This window comes from Meleagris gallopavo, chromosome 2, assembly GCF_000146605.3.
Source record: "Meleagris gallopavo isolate NT-WF06-2002-E0010 breed Aviagen turkey brand Nicholas breeding stock chromosome 2, Turkey_5.1, whole genome shotgun sequence".
NCBI classification, from domain to species: Eukaryota; Metazoa; Chordata; class Aves; order Galliformes; family Phasianidae; genus Meleagris; species Meleagris gallopavo.
Genome location: NC_015012.2, coordinates 30,871,172 through 30,886,596, shown reverse-complemented (window position 1 = coordinate 30,886,596; position 15,425 = coordinate 30,871,172). Strand labels below are relative to the sequence as shown.

The window sequence follows — 15,425 nt, the reverse complement described above, 5'->3', positions numbered from 1 at the left end:
AAAAACTGAAATGCAGAGATGTGGCAAGATATCTAATTAACAAGCTCTCTGCCCTGGCTGTGTGCCTCACCTGTGCAGTGTAGTCTCTCTCCAGGACTTGCAAGGTTCACAAGTGCAAGCTGTTCTCATCAGGACAACCTTGCTGCAGGCACTTTGCTTGGATGGCTTGCAGAGCCAGAGGTGAAAGGGTCAGAGTTTCATTCTTCTCCTCTTCTGCCAGCTAACTGCACTGGAAAACACAGGTTCTCAGCCTCTTTTGGTGGGTGTGTCTTCATAAATCTCTTGGGTTTTTTCTTTAGCTTGAAATAATTGGCAGGAGTGTCCTCTAAATCCCTCCATGAATGGTCTGAAAGTCAGGAATCCATGTGGTGGGACAGAGTGCACAGCAGTACATACTGTACAGCTGAGACAAGTAAGCCACAGCTGGAACCACAAAGCGTCCTCTGAAGCGAGGCAGGACTACCAGGCACAGAGGGAGCACCAGAAACTTCCAGCAAAGCACAAAGACAGGTGAGTCAGTCTTACATGGTGGCTGGTGTGAAAGGGAGATGTGCATACGAAGGTCAACTCCCCCACAACGATGGTGATGATGCACCGCTAAGTTCAATCTTCTGTCCCTCACTGGAGCAACCTGTCTGGGGCATCTACAAAACTGACATAAAGGCAGCTCCTGGTGGAGAACCTGACTGCTCAGCCCTGGTAAGACCAGTGGTGGGTGGCAGCAGAGCTTCTTGCAGGAGCTGGAGTGCCAGGCTGGGGCACCAACGATAGCCATGCAGTGTCAGGAAGAAGGAGCAGAAACGTCCAAACAAAAAGCAGCATCCTCTGTCTAAACATTCGCCTTTGTGGAGGGGTTGCAAAGCTATTTCCTGCATGCAAACGAAACAAGCTTTGAATTGATGTTGAAAGTGAACTGGTGTTTACACTTCCTTACATGTCAAATGTGGGTACGTAGCTGACACATGGGGCTTTTTACCACATCCATAACTGGGCTAGTGGAGGAACACATACTGGTTTTCTGTGAAGTTGAGTATTTCTTCTGTTTTTAGTTTTGAAGAGTGGGGTCACAGACCTGCATTTCATATCCTAGAAACCTCAGCCATTTCCTGATGCCTTAGTCAGGACATTAAATGTCTTAGCACTACTGCTGTTTCTCATTCTGTTCTTACAAGTACAGAACTGATGAGGCGTTTAGTTTCCCTTTGTTTCAGGACATCAGTGATGGTATTTTCCTTCCCTTTCAACCTTAGAAGAAGCTCAGCTCCACCCAGCACAGTGAAGAACATAGTCAGGAATGTAATCAGATTTGGCTTGGCCTGTTTTTTTCTCTATTGCTTAGTATCAACACCCTAGACTCTTTCTGTACCCAGTTTGCAAAAGACAGATTATACAGACATGTTTGCATTCTCAAGCAGGGAAAACAGCTGGGATTTCTGAGGTGGGATGGAATGGAGGTTTGACTGGGAAGTTCAGAGATTTGGTGTTACAGAGTTCCCTGGACATCGCCTGTGAACTCTGTCAGAGGCAGTTTGCAACCAGATGGATTTCTGACTTGAACCTTAAGCAGCAATAGTTTCCATAGCATTGCCTTTGACATCTTAGTGTCAGTACTGTTAGCGAACTCCAGTGAACCTCTGTTCCTTGTCCACCACAGCGTATAGATTTCTATTCCCCAGTGTTCTGCTTAGCTGCAGTGGCATTGGTAGCACAGCACAGTGAACAAGCCCATGGAAGATGTTCTGACTGGAACATGAAGGGTGAGGACAGAGCTGGGCCAAGAGTAATATAAAATCACCACTAAGGCAGCAAGTGGAAATGAAGTAGAAAAAAGTAGAAGGGCAAGTTTGAGAAAGCTCAAACTGTGAAACTAAACACTAGTGTATGTTGATACTGGGAGCTAATCTGAAATGCAGTTATTCACTAGGAGAGTAACATGAATTCAAACCTCAGCATCGCAATGAGCAAAGAAGTGTGTTATAAATTTCAAGTACTTTGCTCATATAATCAGCCAGTATCACTCAGTATTGCATATTGCAGAGCCAGGCAAGCAAGAGGCTCTCAAAGCTGTTAACAGCACTCCCAACAGGAAGACTTCGCTGGCTTCCTCCACCAGCCCATATAACAATGTATTAATTGTTCTGGAGCTGTGCAAGGAGAGGGAACAACTGAGCCACTGACAAGGTCTGTATAATCTTGTGTGGGTCAGAAATTCAGGTGTCTACAGATGCCTACAGATCTATAGACTGAGAAGAATAATTCTAAACCAGACTTGTTCGGTGATAGTTTTCCACTCCTCAGTCCTACCGTGCCCGTGCAGACTTCTGAGCAACCAGCTGTATTGTGGGGTCATGAAAGCTCTGAAAGAGGCCTCCCCTCTGCTGTTCAGAACACCAGATTTTCATTCTTGGCTTGGTCTTTGCATTCATACATACCCAGTCTTCTGCTGGAAGTGATTTTTCTTCCTAGAAATCCCAAATAGGGTAAAAAATACAGTGTTTGTACAGAGAGCTATCCCTGCTGCCGTGTTATGAATGACGTGGATGACTGTTTTGCTGCAGGGATAGAAAGAAACTCTCAGAAAAAGAAACAACCTTCCATCTGTGATAAATTGCTCATTTATTTTTTTTTAATTTTTTTCTCTGTCATTTGGAATAACCTTGATATCTTTCAGAGTGGTTTTGTCTTTAAGTGAAAATGAATGTTGTTTCTCAACAGTGTTTTCAAATCAAGAATTCTGCTTTGAGGCAAAGTACTTGACCAACTCTTCTAAGGATTTCTTGGGTTGGTGCATTTTGTTTTCATAACTCATCCAGCCAAAACCCAGGACATGCTCATGTGCAGCCATAGTGGGGTGGCAAGAATGAAAGGCAAATCTTCATATTGTATCTATAGGGAGGGAAGGCAAATTTGAATGTGAAATGACTTTCTGATTCCTATCCTACAGATAAATAGGATTTTGCCATCAAAAGATAGCTCTTGTAGCATTGAGTATCACCTTGGCCCCTCACATTCAGGTGAGCTTTGAGGAGGTGTAGAGACAGGACATAATATGGAGAGAGGTGCGTGTCTTCTATTTGAGGAATGAAAGCTTTTAGTTAGTGAGCGGGAGAAGAAAAGGAATAGCACTGCTATGGTATGGATAGCACGATAGGTTCCTTTTTTGTGCCAGGCTGCAAAAGGTTCATTTTTTGGTAGGCTTTTAGAGAAAACCTGAGCCTTACAGTTCTCTTTCTCAAATTACAGAATATGTTTGAAAACATTACAGTGGAGCAAATGTGTTTGATCTCATATCTGGTATGGGAAAGGACCTCTCAAGCTCACTGCAGGTGCAGAGGGGGCTCAGATCACATCAGTGAGATGTGACCAGGCCATGAGCTTGGCAAGGATCAGTTGGGTTTACCTGGGCAAATAAAACGCCCTTTGTGGAACACCTTGGCACCCTAATGGTGAAAAGTGCTGTTCAAATCTTAGGCTTTATTTTTCCAGTTTGCACCAGCGAAGTGACCCGAGGACTGGCTGCCAGCATTTTGAAAGCTCATTTCTGTGTGTCTAAGAACAGTGATGGTCTCTGTTTTCCCCTCGGCAGACGAAGCCCGAGCTGACCTCTCCAGGATTATGAATGGGAGCGGCATTGCGGTGCAGTGCCTGACTCCTCGGCTGTGTGTCAGCCATGCAGCTCTGATGTCAGTAACTCCTCACCTCCTCTGACCCCGCTTGGCAGCACATGCTCTTGCCAAATAAGCAACTCGTTTTCTTACGTGCCAAGCAAAAGGCCCTGAAAAGCCGATACTGCTTCTTTTGAAGTACTTTTCTGTTTATTTGCAAGATCAAAGAGGCTGTGTTTTTCAGGCAAGCCACTCTGAAATTCCTGTTGGAGCTGTTAACTCCTGTTTCTTCTTTGAGAAACCAGTTGCTTCCATTTTTTCCCTTCAGTGCCTGAGCAGCACTGCAAACTGTGTTAAAACTTCCCGGGGTAAGATGAGAGAATGTTTTCTGTAGGGCTTGTCTCCTAACCTTCTAGTAATGCTAACTTCACTCAGACAGGACATCATATGGAAGAACTGCTTGTAGCCCCTTTCAGTATCTGAAGGTGTGCTACAAGGAGGAAAGGACAGACACTTTGCAGGGTCTGCTGTAATAAGACAAGGGGACATAATTTCAAACTAAAAGAGGGGAGATTTAGTTTGATATAAGGAAGAAGTTTTCTACCTTAAGGGCGGTGAGGCACTGGCACAGGTTCCCAGGAAGCCCCATCCCTGGAGATATACAAGGTCAGGCTGGACATGGCTCTTGGTAACTGATGGAACTGTAGGTGTCCCTGTTCATCACAGGGAAGTTGGACCAGATGGCATTTAGGTTTTCTTTCAGCTCAAGTGATTGTATGGTTTCTCAGCAGAAGCTATTGAAACCTACTACTTATATACTTATATATATATTACTTGTATGCACAAAGCCCTGGCAAAAGTGCTATGAGAAATTCTCAGGTGGCATCATTGCCAGCCTTCTGAAGTTGCTGTGCAAAATATCATTTGGTTATGTAGATCAACATAGGAATGTGAAATGCTTGAAAGTTTAAAAAAAAGAAAAAATGAGGAATGTTTTTCTCTTTAGAAATGCCTTGCATCAATCCTTACCATGAGAAAGGCTGCATCTTCAGCTGTTGTGCACAGCAGTGACACCTGTAAGATCACTAAGGTGATGGCATGTGTCTTCCCAACATGATGGGGAAGGACACAGCCAGGTATAATGATAGCCCTCCCTGTGTGTACCATTAATTAAAGAGTTGAAGAAGTAAAGAAAAAGTGTTACTAACTCTCTAACTCTCTAATATTTGGCACTATTAAATGCTGAGAAAGCTTTTCTTTTCTTTTTTTTTACTAAAGCTGGGGAAAAATTGACTTGATTTGACTCGTTTTTAATGCTGACCTTAGAAATTGCTAAATAATAGCTTTCTTCTTATCAGTTAGAGTGTAAGGAGTTATGACAGGAGTTATTACAAATTCCCACTGACGCTCTTATGTGTACATTTGCAACTCAGAAGGCCAACAACATCCTGGACTGCAACAGGAGGGATAACGTGATTATCCCTCTCTGCTTTGCCCTACTGAGGCCCCATCTGTATTAATATCTCCAGGCCTGGGGTCCTCTGTACAGGAGGGATGTGGAGCACTTGGGGTAGGTGTAGATGAGGGCCACAGAGGTGCTCAGAGGAATGAAACATCTCACCTGTGAAGAAAGGTTGAGGGAGTTGGGCTTGTTCAGCTTGGAGAAGACAAGGCTCAGGGGTGATGTCATTGTGGCCTTCTGATAATTAAAGGAAGCATAAAATCCAGAGGAAGACTGATTTTTTTAAGTGGACTGATAGTGATAGAAAAAGGGGAAATGGCTTTAAACTAAAGGAGGGGAGATTTAAGTTAGATTTTACGTAGAAATTTTCCACTCAGTGGGCAGTGAGGCACTGCTGCCCAGAGAAGCTGTGATGCCCCATCCCTGGAGGTGCTCAAAGCTGGATTGGATGGGGCCCTGAACAGCCTGAGCTGGTGGGCAGCAGCTCTGCTCATGGTGAGGGTTGCAATTGGATGATCTCTAAGGTCCCCTCCAACCTAAGCCATTCTATGATTTTGTGATTTAAAAAGTAGCCTTTCAGTTTAAAGTCTTCATATGAATTTTTAAAAAAATCTATTTTAAGAAAAAGAAATGAATACTTGGCTGTGGTATTTCGTTAAACCTCCTGTGCAAAATGTTAAAATATCTTAGTCATACTTACAGAAATTATCTTCCATTCTCCTGCTTTATGAGATGCAATGTCTGGGGAAAGAAGAATGAAATTATGAAAGACCACTGTGATCAGAGTTGCCACCATGGTGATTTCTCCAAAGTTCATCTTCCTCTTGCTAGAACGACTCCAGCTGCATCCTGCCTAGGATCCCCCTTTACCATGGGGGGTAAACTGTCATCCTGCTTTGTTTCAATTATTAATTCATACATGAATGAACAGGTAATTAATTGTTCACATCTTAATTTCTGTAGTGGCAGACAGGACAGGTATCAGGCTTTTTGTTTTCCCAGAGAAACCACCAGCACTTTGCGAATGCCTGGCCGTGCAGGAGGATTCCTCACAGTTGGTGTTAGTGTGTTGTTGTCAGCTGGGAAGCTGGTCCTTTGTATTTTGCTTGCAGTGGTGTATCTGCCCACTGGTGTTTTACTGATTGCATTCTCAGGAGGATCATGGCTGTTACTCCTTGTAGCACACCTTCAGCAGCTAAATATGGAAATAGCCCACCTGCGGTGGGTTGCAGAAGTTAAAGGCTGCCTTATGATCTGAAGCATAAAGCTACGGGCGTTCTCTACTTGCTTTCTTCAGGCCTGCTAATTGAATGCTGCCCACTTTCTGCAATCAGAGACACGACTGAGCTTTTCTGGTTTGTTATCTTTGAGATAACAGTTTGTGTCTTGCCTCCCTACACAACACGCAGTTATCCTGCCAGGCAAAAAGCAGTTCCTGCAAAACAACACACAGGTGTGGGTGGCAGAAATCATGCTTGTAATTAGCAGCAGTAATTTGAGGCTTCAGACAGTGCTCATTATTGTGGCCAGAGAGGCAGGTGCACTTAGCCTCAATTTATTCAAAATTAATTTAATCAGCATTTATCCACCTGAATCACCATGAAGTCAACTTTTAACCATAGTGGTGTAAGGAGTGGCAGGAAAGCCACAGATCTTGACACGAGGGCAGCTGTGCCAGCTGGAAAGGGGAAGGAGCAGCCTGTGAATCTGAGAAAGTGCTGTCCTGTAGTAAAGTAATTAATGTGATAGGAAGAAGTTTACAGTTTTCCTTTTTCTTGTGAGTTTAGACATTACAAATATTAGCAGTCACTAAACTTTCTGTAAGAGGTGAGACCTGGCATGACAGAAAAGCAAATGGTTAATATATGGTGGGAAGGAACAATGTAGAGAAATTAGGGAAAAGTGTCTGATTCTCCATTAACAACTTCATACTTCTGACTTAAATCTTGTTATATGGCTTACGGGTGGTTCTCTGACCACTTCTAGCTGTTTTCAGATGAGATCTACTAGATGCTTTCCAAGTTTAATCTCCTTGGAGCGAGTGATTCCTGCTACCCTGGAGATCTCCATTAGACCAGTTGGTTCATGGTGGGTGCAGGCACATGAACTAGGGGCCAGAAGAAAAAGCACCTTTACGTTTCAGCATCCTGAGAGGATGTGTTATTTCAGATTTCTGAATACAGAGAAATAAACTCTATTATGAGAAGTTCAGAAAAGGTAAAAGCATAAGAAGCCACCTTGTCTAGGGCTTCTCTGCTAGTCTCCCAGGCTCATTATTGTTATAACAGGCTTCTATTATCTGCTCCCACATCTACTGAAGTACACTATTCAAGACTTCAATACTCCGTACACAGTATATATAGTATATAATATATAGTTTATAGTAGCAACTGGCATCTGTAAACAATTATGTGATATCAGCTGAAGGAAGTATAAATCAGGTTAAAGTTATTTAAATTTTCAGTGATTTCCTCGTCCTGCAAGGTATTCTTTTAATCTGGGATTAAATTCTAATTGTGGCTAAGTACTTGGAAAGCTCATCAATTTGAATGAAAGTTTTAGGAACCCAACGTTTCTGAGGTTTGAATGGGAAGCTGTGGGGTGTGATCTTTACTAGGTTGTAACTTCTTGGGGGTCTTCTGCCAAGCAAGCACAAAGTCAGTAGAAGGAGTGAAAAAAGAATCCTCTTCTCTGACATGATGGCAGACAACAAATGAAGGTACGGTGTCTTGGGGTTTGCTTTCTTTTTTCTTCCTGAACATAATCTCACCTGAACACACTAAGATAGAATGCTGTGTTTCTTTCACAGTTTGAATGTTGGAGCTGAATGAGAGAAGAAAAACTATTTCAAAATGGAGATTCACACCTTCCCCACCACGATCAAAATAAACCTGTGTGTAGTTTTACATTATGCAAGAGGCATAGGTGAATGTTTGCTTTGTTCTGGTAATGGATGCTCGATGATGTGAGTGAATAAAACTTCACTGAAGCCAATGCAGCTCTATCATACTGCTGCCTATAACCAGTTGCTCCATAAATACACTTGTCACCACTGCTGTTGCACCTTGGCCTATCTGGAACTGCCTTTTATCTGGCTTGGTTCAGACAGCAGATTTGGGTTGGTTTGTTGGTTTTTTTTTGTTTGTTTGTTTGCTTTATTTTATTCTTATGATTAGTTCTACTTGCTTTTGCAATTGTGATAAAACCATACCTTTTGTACGGATAGTAGTAACAAGTGGCTCTTTTGTGTACAGCGTAGAATTAAATGGTGAAGTTACAACACTGCAGCATAGGAGAACGCAGGCTTGCTTTCTTAAAAGTAGACATTGCAAGCAGCATGCAACTAGCACAGTCATTCCCGTTTATCTGTTGATGCATTTTAAGCATTATGGGCCTCATCCAATGTTTATAAGAGGCTAGAGTGACCGTTAGACAAAACTCTGCATAAATCATTCAGTATGTCTATTTTCTTGGAAGCAGTGAACAAACACATGATCTGATTTTGGAAGATCATCTCCTACTGATATGAAATGTGTTTTCTTACTATATCAACAAAGTCTATAGGCATAACTCATCATTACAAGATTATTCTTATCAAGGCTATGTACTGTCTTGTTGGACATGGATAATTTTTATTTTATTTTATAGGGATTATAAAGAAAAGTGCAAAGTAGAACCGACTGCCCAGAGAAGCTGTGGATGCCCCATCCATGGAGGCATTCAAGGCTGATTTGAATGCAGCCCTGGGCAGCCTGAGCTGCTGGGTGGCAGCCCTGCCCACAGCAGAGGACTGGGGCTGGGTAGGCTTTGTGTTCTCTTCCAACCCAAATCATTCTGTGATTAAAGACTAAACGTACTCTGAGTTGATTCACTTAAAGCACATATAGCATGTCAAGAAGACATCTCATTTTTCAACAGTGGGGAAAAGTCCAATTGTACTTGGAATGCACAATATTGGCAGCTTCTTAATGGTGTCAAAAGAAGAATCGTGGTTTTTAAGCCACTTTCCAGTAGAGGTCACTTTTTTTTTTAAACCTCTATGGGATATTTTTCTTCCAAATATTGTTTCTTTCATTCTTACATCTTATTTAGTTCTTAGAACTAAATTCTAAGGGAATTCAGTGAAGACAAAAAGGCAAAATTAATGGCATTTCACTGATATATCGATATGCACTGCACTTGTTGGTGTGTCTGTAAACCTGTAGGTTGTGTGGTTGTCTTTTGTCAGACACACGCTCTTCATTCAAGATTTCTGTAAGCAGCAGTAATAAGGATGTGAGGAAATCTGCTGCCTTCACCGGTCACAGGCTCACAGCCTGTACTAAGAGATAGGATTAGTGAATAAGAACAGGTTGGAAGGCTACAAAGCTCCTGTCCCTTGCAATTTCCTTCTTTAGGGTATTAGTCTCGTTGAAGAACTTCCCTGAATAGTCTGAGCAGAAACAGAAGAAAAGGCTGGATTTATTTTATTTTTTCCTGGTGTTTGGGACATACTGGGGAAAAGGCAAGCTCTGGGTCATAAGCTTTGCTGAAAATGTCTCTCCAGTTGTCTCCACAGGCACCCTGGAGGAACAACAACATCAGTTTTCTGAGCAGGGAAGCTGCTGTCACAGAACAAGGAGAGACCATTATAGGCTTCTACCTACTGGCTTTAGGTATGTACTCTGTCTTGGCTTTGCTAGTGAAATTACACTCTTGGTAGAGTTTGGTATAAAGCTTGAAGTGATTCATTTGTTTTTCGTCTGTAACAGAACAGAATGTTATAAAGTGCAGCTTTTTTCTTCAGTTATTATAAGATCAAAGAGGTACGGCCTTATTTTGCTAACAGATTAATAACCAATGCAAAATTTTCAAGAAGAAAGAAACCAAGCTTGTAGACTTTTAACTACTGTTTGCTGAATTTAACAAGTAGGAAGATTTTTAAAAAGGGAAAATACTCTCTCTGATGTATGTAATACTTCTTTGCTACCAAGACTCGAGAAGACACAGAGTTAATGTCCTTTGATTTCCAGAATTTTGACTGGTGCCAGTCAGTTGGCAACCTACAAGTACTTCCTGCAGAGGCAGAAAATACAACTCTACAGGTTTTGAATTTTTAAAATATTTCTACTGTTTTTACTTTAAATGCTTGACACCCATAATAATTAGTCCCTCAAACAGGATCTCTGAGAGGTCTGAGGGCTACAGATCGTTGCCCCTTGTTAGCAGTTTCAGTACCATTTTGGTTCTCCCGCATGACAACATTGTATGGGTATAGTAAGGATTTGAAAATGGAGCCCAGTATGAACTCACTTTGATTCTAGCACAACTTTGCATTTTGTTTAATTGTTGTCTACTTGGGACAGACTCGATGTAGGATATAAGCAGATATTAGGAAACATTAAAGAATGCAGGTTTGGTAGGTAATCAATTTCCAATTATACATCCTCATGGGAAAATACGAAAATAATAACTTATTACATCAGCTGTTTTAAACTGCACTTTCAAAAACGTTTCTCTTCTTGAATGACTGACATAAGTAGATTTTTTTTTTCTTTTCTAAGCTTATCACACATTGCAAGAAGCTTATTAACCCTCAGCTAATGCTTGAAAAACATCTGTGGATGTTACAACATAAAATGTTAAATATTTTAGTATGTTTATATGAGACTTTGTTTTTTTATTGGTAGGAAGCATGGATGGAGAGAAGTTGTGTTTGGAATAAAATAGAGGTCCTTAAAAAAAAAAAAAGACTTCCATCTTAATTATAAGCTTAATTGGAACAGTGTCTGTAAGGTAAAGCAGAGTTGTCCCAATTTATCTCCAATCTGTTCACATGCAAGCACCCCCTCACAAATGGCTGCACCATCAGTTAATGAATTAATCAGCTGAATTTAAGACTAGAAAGAACATGATGGGTCAGTAAGGCCATTCCCCTGCTGTAACAACATATAATCCATTTACAAAGCTATCATGCTTCCTCGTATAATTGGCTAGGGGTTTTTGTTGTTGTTGCTATCACTTTTCCAATTGACAGTTTGCTCCTGACTTGGTTCCTCTGTTGCATAGGAACCTTTTCGTAAATCATTAGGTAAAGTGACCACACCAACTTTATCTTTTTTGTCCCTCCTTTTAAATAAATTATTTTTGTTGCCTGCAGTTATCGCCTACAGCTACTCTATATTCCTATACAGGTTATCTCATGGTCAAACTTGTATTCCTGTTCATCATTAAGTAAATGATGGTTCTCTTTATCTCCTATTGCAATGTGTTTCCTCTGTCATCCTAGTCCATCACCCTAGAAGCTTTTTGCTGTTCCAATCTGGACTCATTCTTTGATCATATACTAGGACTCAAACCAGGTCTCACCATGGCCATTCATTAGTTTTAACACCTCTAGCTCTGCTAACCCCTGCTGGTGCTGCCTGTGCATCACACTGGTAGTGCACACTTCTTCCATCAATTGATCAACAGAGGTGTTTTCCCTTGCTGCTCCTGATGCTGACCTCACATCTTGTAGCAAATACCTTTTAAAGTACCTAAGTGCCTGAACTTTTACACTGCGCAGTTAAATTTCATTAACACCTTATTACTGCAGTCTTCAAAGTCCCCTTGTTACTTTTGTATGCTATCCAGTCATCCTCTGTTGCTGATAGTTCTTTTCAGCTTTCACCAGCAATGCCATGGCTGCTAGAGCTCCTCCAGGCTACACCAAACCTCTCATGAACACAAACCTTGTTCTGAGGTTGATCACGGAGGAAATGCATTATTAACTTCCATGCATGTATCATGCATGCCCAGATCCATTTGCAGTATCTTTTTACTCCTCACCTATTTGAGTTTAAAAAAAAAAATCCTGTATAATAACATATAGAATTTTTATTGAAGGTAGCTTACTACTTCTACACTGATTTGTTTGGAAAAATATTTGTAGGGCATAAGCTACTGTTCAGAAACGCTTATTACCACATAATCATTTTATAACCAACTCTTCATCTTCCCTACAGAAGTTGGCTTAAGGATATGTAATAACTCTGTATGAAATATAAATAACTCTGTAATTAGAAACTCTGTAAAGGGGATCTCAAGGCCAGTAAGAAAAGCTTATAAATTTCCAATTGGGTGTGCTATAAGAGCCACCACAGTGTCTTCCAAACGACTCTGTAGCATTGCTGTCAAGGAAATCTTTGAAGAGGGGCAGAACAAATAATCCATAGCAGAAAAGTACTGAGGGGGAATTTCCTTTGTAATCCTGATAAAAGTTTGTTTTCCAGGATTAGACATTTGAAATGTACACAAACAAATAACAAATTTTGGCAGTAATGTTACTACTTACAGTAAATCTTGTCCCAGCTTATGATGTTGGAATTCAGTGCATTGTCTCTTCCTTGTCTTTCAAGAAATGTTTGCATACACATTTTATTCCCTTTCTATTTTTTTATTTTTTTTTTAACGGAGTACAGAGTCCACAATTCTACTGTCAGTAGCTAGGTAAAAAGAAAAACAAACAAACAAACATGTTTTTACATTACATTACAATTTATGCTTTGTATATCATAGTGCCAAAACGCTTGTCCAGGCATGACCTGGCTTTGAAAACAGACAAATATGCGTTACAATAAAAAAAAATTAATTCCAAAATATTCTAAATTTTGTAAACAGTTTGAACTTCGTCTACTTTACTTCTTGAAGTCTATGGTCCTTTGTAACCAGCTTCATATCCTCTACGTATTTCTGTGAGGCTGCAGTGCAGATGTCATAAATTAATCAGCCTCTGTAGGTCTTATGGTATTGGTTCTTGACTGCTGTGGATCTTTCTGTCGTACTTTCTATCATTCTTTCCCATACCTGGAGGAAAAATAACGAAAGGGTGTTTTTTTTTTCCTTAAATATCAATTAGAATTCTAAAACTAATTGTTCTTCTCTACTTTTATACACAATTTGTTCTGTGCTCATTTTCCCTAGTTTCATAGTTAACTGGGGTTGTTAGAATGAATGATTGACATAACAAGAAATGTCAAGTGAGTATGACAGAATATATGATAGAGAGCAAATTCTGACTTTCTGTGAGTACTCGTATCACGAAGGCATGCTGAGGGCATTACCAACCTGATCTGAAAACTGGAACAAACCACAAGGCCCAGACTTGCCTTTAAATGGCACACATTTCTGAATGGTGACAGTATACTGTTTGACAGGTGACAGGATGAGTGTTATTTTGGGATGTTACTTGACAGCTAAATCTGAAAAGGTGGGAAAGGAAACAAGCCATTCACAAAGCATTCATCCACAAAATGATCACGTTTATTGAACAAAAAATCTCTCCATGCCTTGTCAAGTTTAAAACATGATGACTCTTCTGCCAAAATTCTCAATGTGCCCTGGGTACAATATTGTGTCTGTATAATTAGTGGTGACGATTAAAAGCAGAACAAAATCATTTCACAGTTAAGTAGTTAAAACTACATTTTCCCACTGTTCTAGACTAGAAAACTTTACAGCAGACCCCTCCAGACAAACATTTACGTTTGTGTTCAGGTAGTTGTACAGCACAGCTTCCCTTCTACCAAACCTAACTCTGCAAAAGCATAAATCCAACACGGACAGTATTGTTCACAGTCCTCATGCACTTAGAGGGAATAGAGGGTATGGCTGCATGCTCAGGCTTGGATGGAATCCAAGCAGGAATCTTTGTATAATTGCTGCATTCTCCCTTAGCGTTTTGCCCAGCTAAGGAGAGAAGTTTTTTATTTCCTCAGCCAATCTTTTAGTCAGCTTTCTGGGTGCACTTTTTGCACTGGCTGGCAGACAGTGAGTTGATACAGGGTTTTGCTCATAGAGTTTTAGTTCCTGACTTCCATCACTTGCTGAGCATCCCCGCTGTTCCTCCTCTGCAAGTCATGGGAAACAGCACCAACCCCTTTGTGTGGAGAGTGTCGACATCCATGGACTAAAATCTCCCCAAGGCTGTATTATTCCAGGAGAAACATTACTGCTGAATTCTATAAAGACAAAACATTGTTTTTTAATATTGCTTCCTGTCCTGTTCTCCTACTTTCCAATGTTTGCAAATGTGAATACCAACTGTATTAGTAGAGCTTTTCTCAAGTCACACTCAGTGCTGTCCTGAGGAGTAAAGGTGACCTGTAGGTATTCAATATTCAGTGACTGTCAGCACTCATTTAGCTGTTTTGCTCTGATATTGCTCGTCTCATGGCAGCAGCTCGCAGTCCTGTCCTGTGCTAAAGAGCGTCAGTAATTTTGTTGTATGCCACTTCAGAATTGCCATCATTCCTCATTGATGAGCCCAGATCAGACAGCATCACATCTTACGGAGGAATTGCATTGGCTCCACTATGAACTCTGTGTGGGGTGAAGTGCTCAGTTTCATCCTATGTGCTATTTCTCTCTCAGCCACTTACAGGTTTCCACCAGAACCTGCCCTTTCTCACCAGGATTGCCTGAGTTCTGAGGCTGGGTTTTGGTGTTTTGATTTTTATTTTTTCATCTCCTCTTGTGAGAGAATATTGCTAGTATCCTGTAGAAGGCAGAGTGGGTTCTCTCAGCTTACTCTCTTCCATCCCCCATGTTATTGAGAGGCCTCCTGGTGACACCACTCCTCCTAGCACTTCAGCGTTCACAGTTCTCTTTCTGGGATCTGGATTTGCCTGTAGCCTGCCCTGAGGCACCTTCTGCCTGCAGAGCAGCTGAGGAAACTCCATCTCTCATCCAGAGTGCAATGCCCAATGCTGTGTCTTTAAACCGTCAGTGTCTGAACATAGTTTCAGAAGTGATCACAACCTTGTCTCTGACAGCTGTATTGTTGTTTTGCATCACTTTTTGCTCAGTCTCTTCCTTAAGATACTTGAACTGAAAACTCCCATGCCCTCCAGGCTAGGGGGAATTTCAAGGACAGCCTTCCTGTCAATTACATCATATTGACAAAATTGTACTGTTTATGAAGGAGATTAATTTTTTTATCTGCCATTTTTAATGCCGTGTCTTACTACTGACAGGGAAAATATTTCCCTATCAACTGACTTCAAAACCATCTTACCTTAGAGAATGTGGAGCTGACACATGCAAACAGCACAGCTTTGCAAACTGTGTTCCCAAAGCAGTTTGTCCTCCCCGGCCTTTCTATGCCTGTTAATGATACCAAGACTCGGAAAAAAGTTAGGAACGATTCCCAACTTCAGCTGCACGTTGGAAATGAGGCTCCATTAAGAAACACTGTCACCTAGTGGCCAGAATAAGATGTACTTACTGTTGTTGACCTTACAATGATATATATCTGTATACATGTGTGTGTCTCTGTGTGTGTATACACACAGAAGAATCTTTGTGTATCATTGCATCAATGTCTACTTCTGGTTAAT

At 41.1% G+C, this 15,425-nt stretch overlaps 1 protein-coding gene across 2 annotated transcripts in view; it reads left to right on the top strand.

Annotated features, from left to right (window-relative positions):
- The first annotated feature begins 104 nt into the window (after positions 1-104).
- Positions 105-15,425, top strand: part of LOC104909628 (opsin-5-like) — a 34,789-nt gene continuing 19,468 nt past the window's right edge. Inside the window, exons 1-2 of one of the 2 annotated variants that reach the window (XM_031552396.1) lie at positions 105-510; positions 9,614-9,722. Coding sequence is in view for 1 of the 2 variants with exons in the window: in XM_010706865.2 (XP_010705167.1) it covers positions 9,602-9,722 (121 nt within the window). In the remaining variant the exon portion in view is untranslated. Of the gene's footprint in view, positions 511-9,601; positions 9,723-15,425 lie in introns of those variants that run through there. The other variant, XM_010706865.2, reaches the window with a different exon arrangement.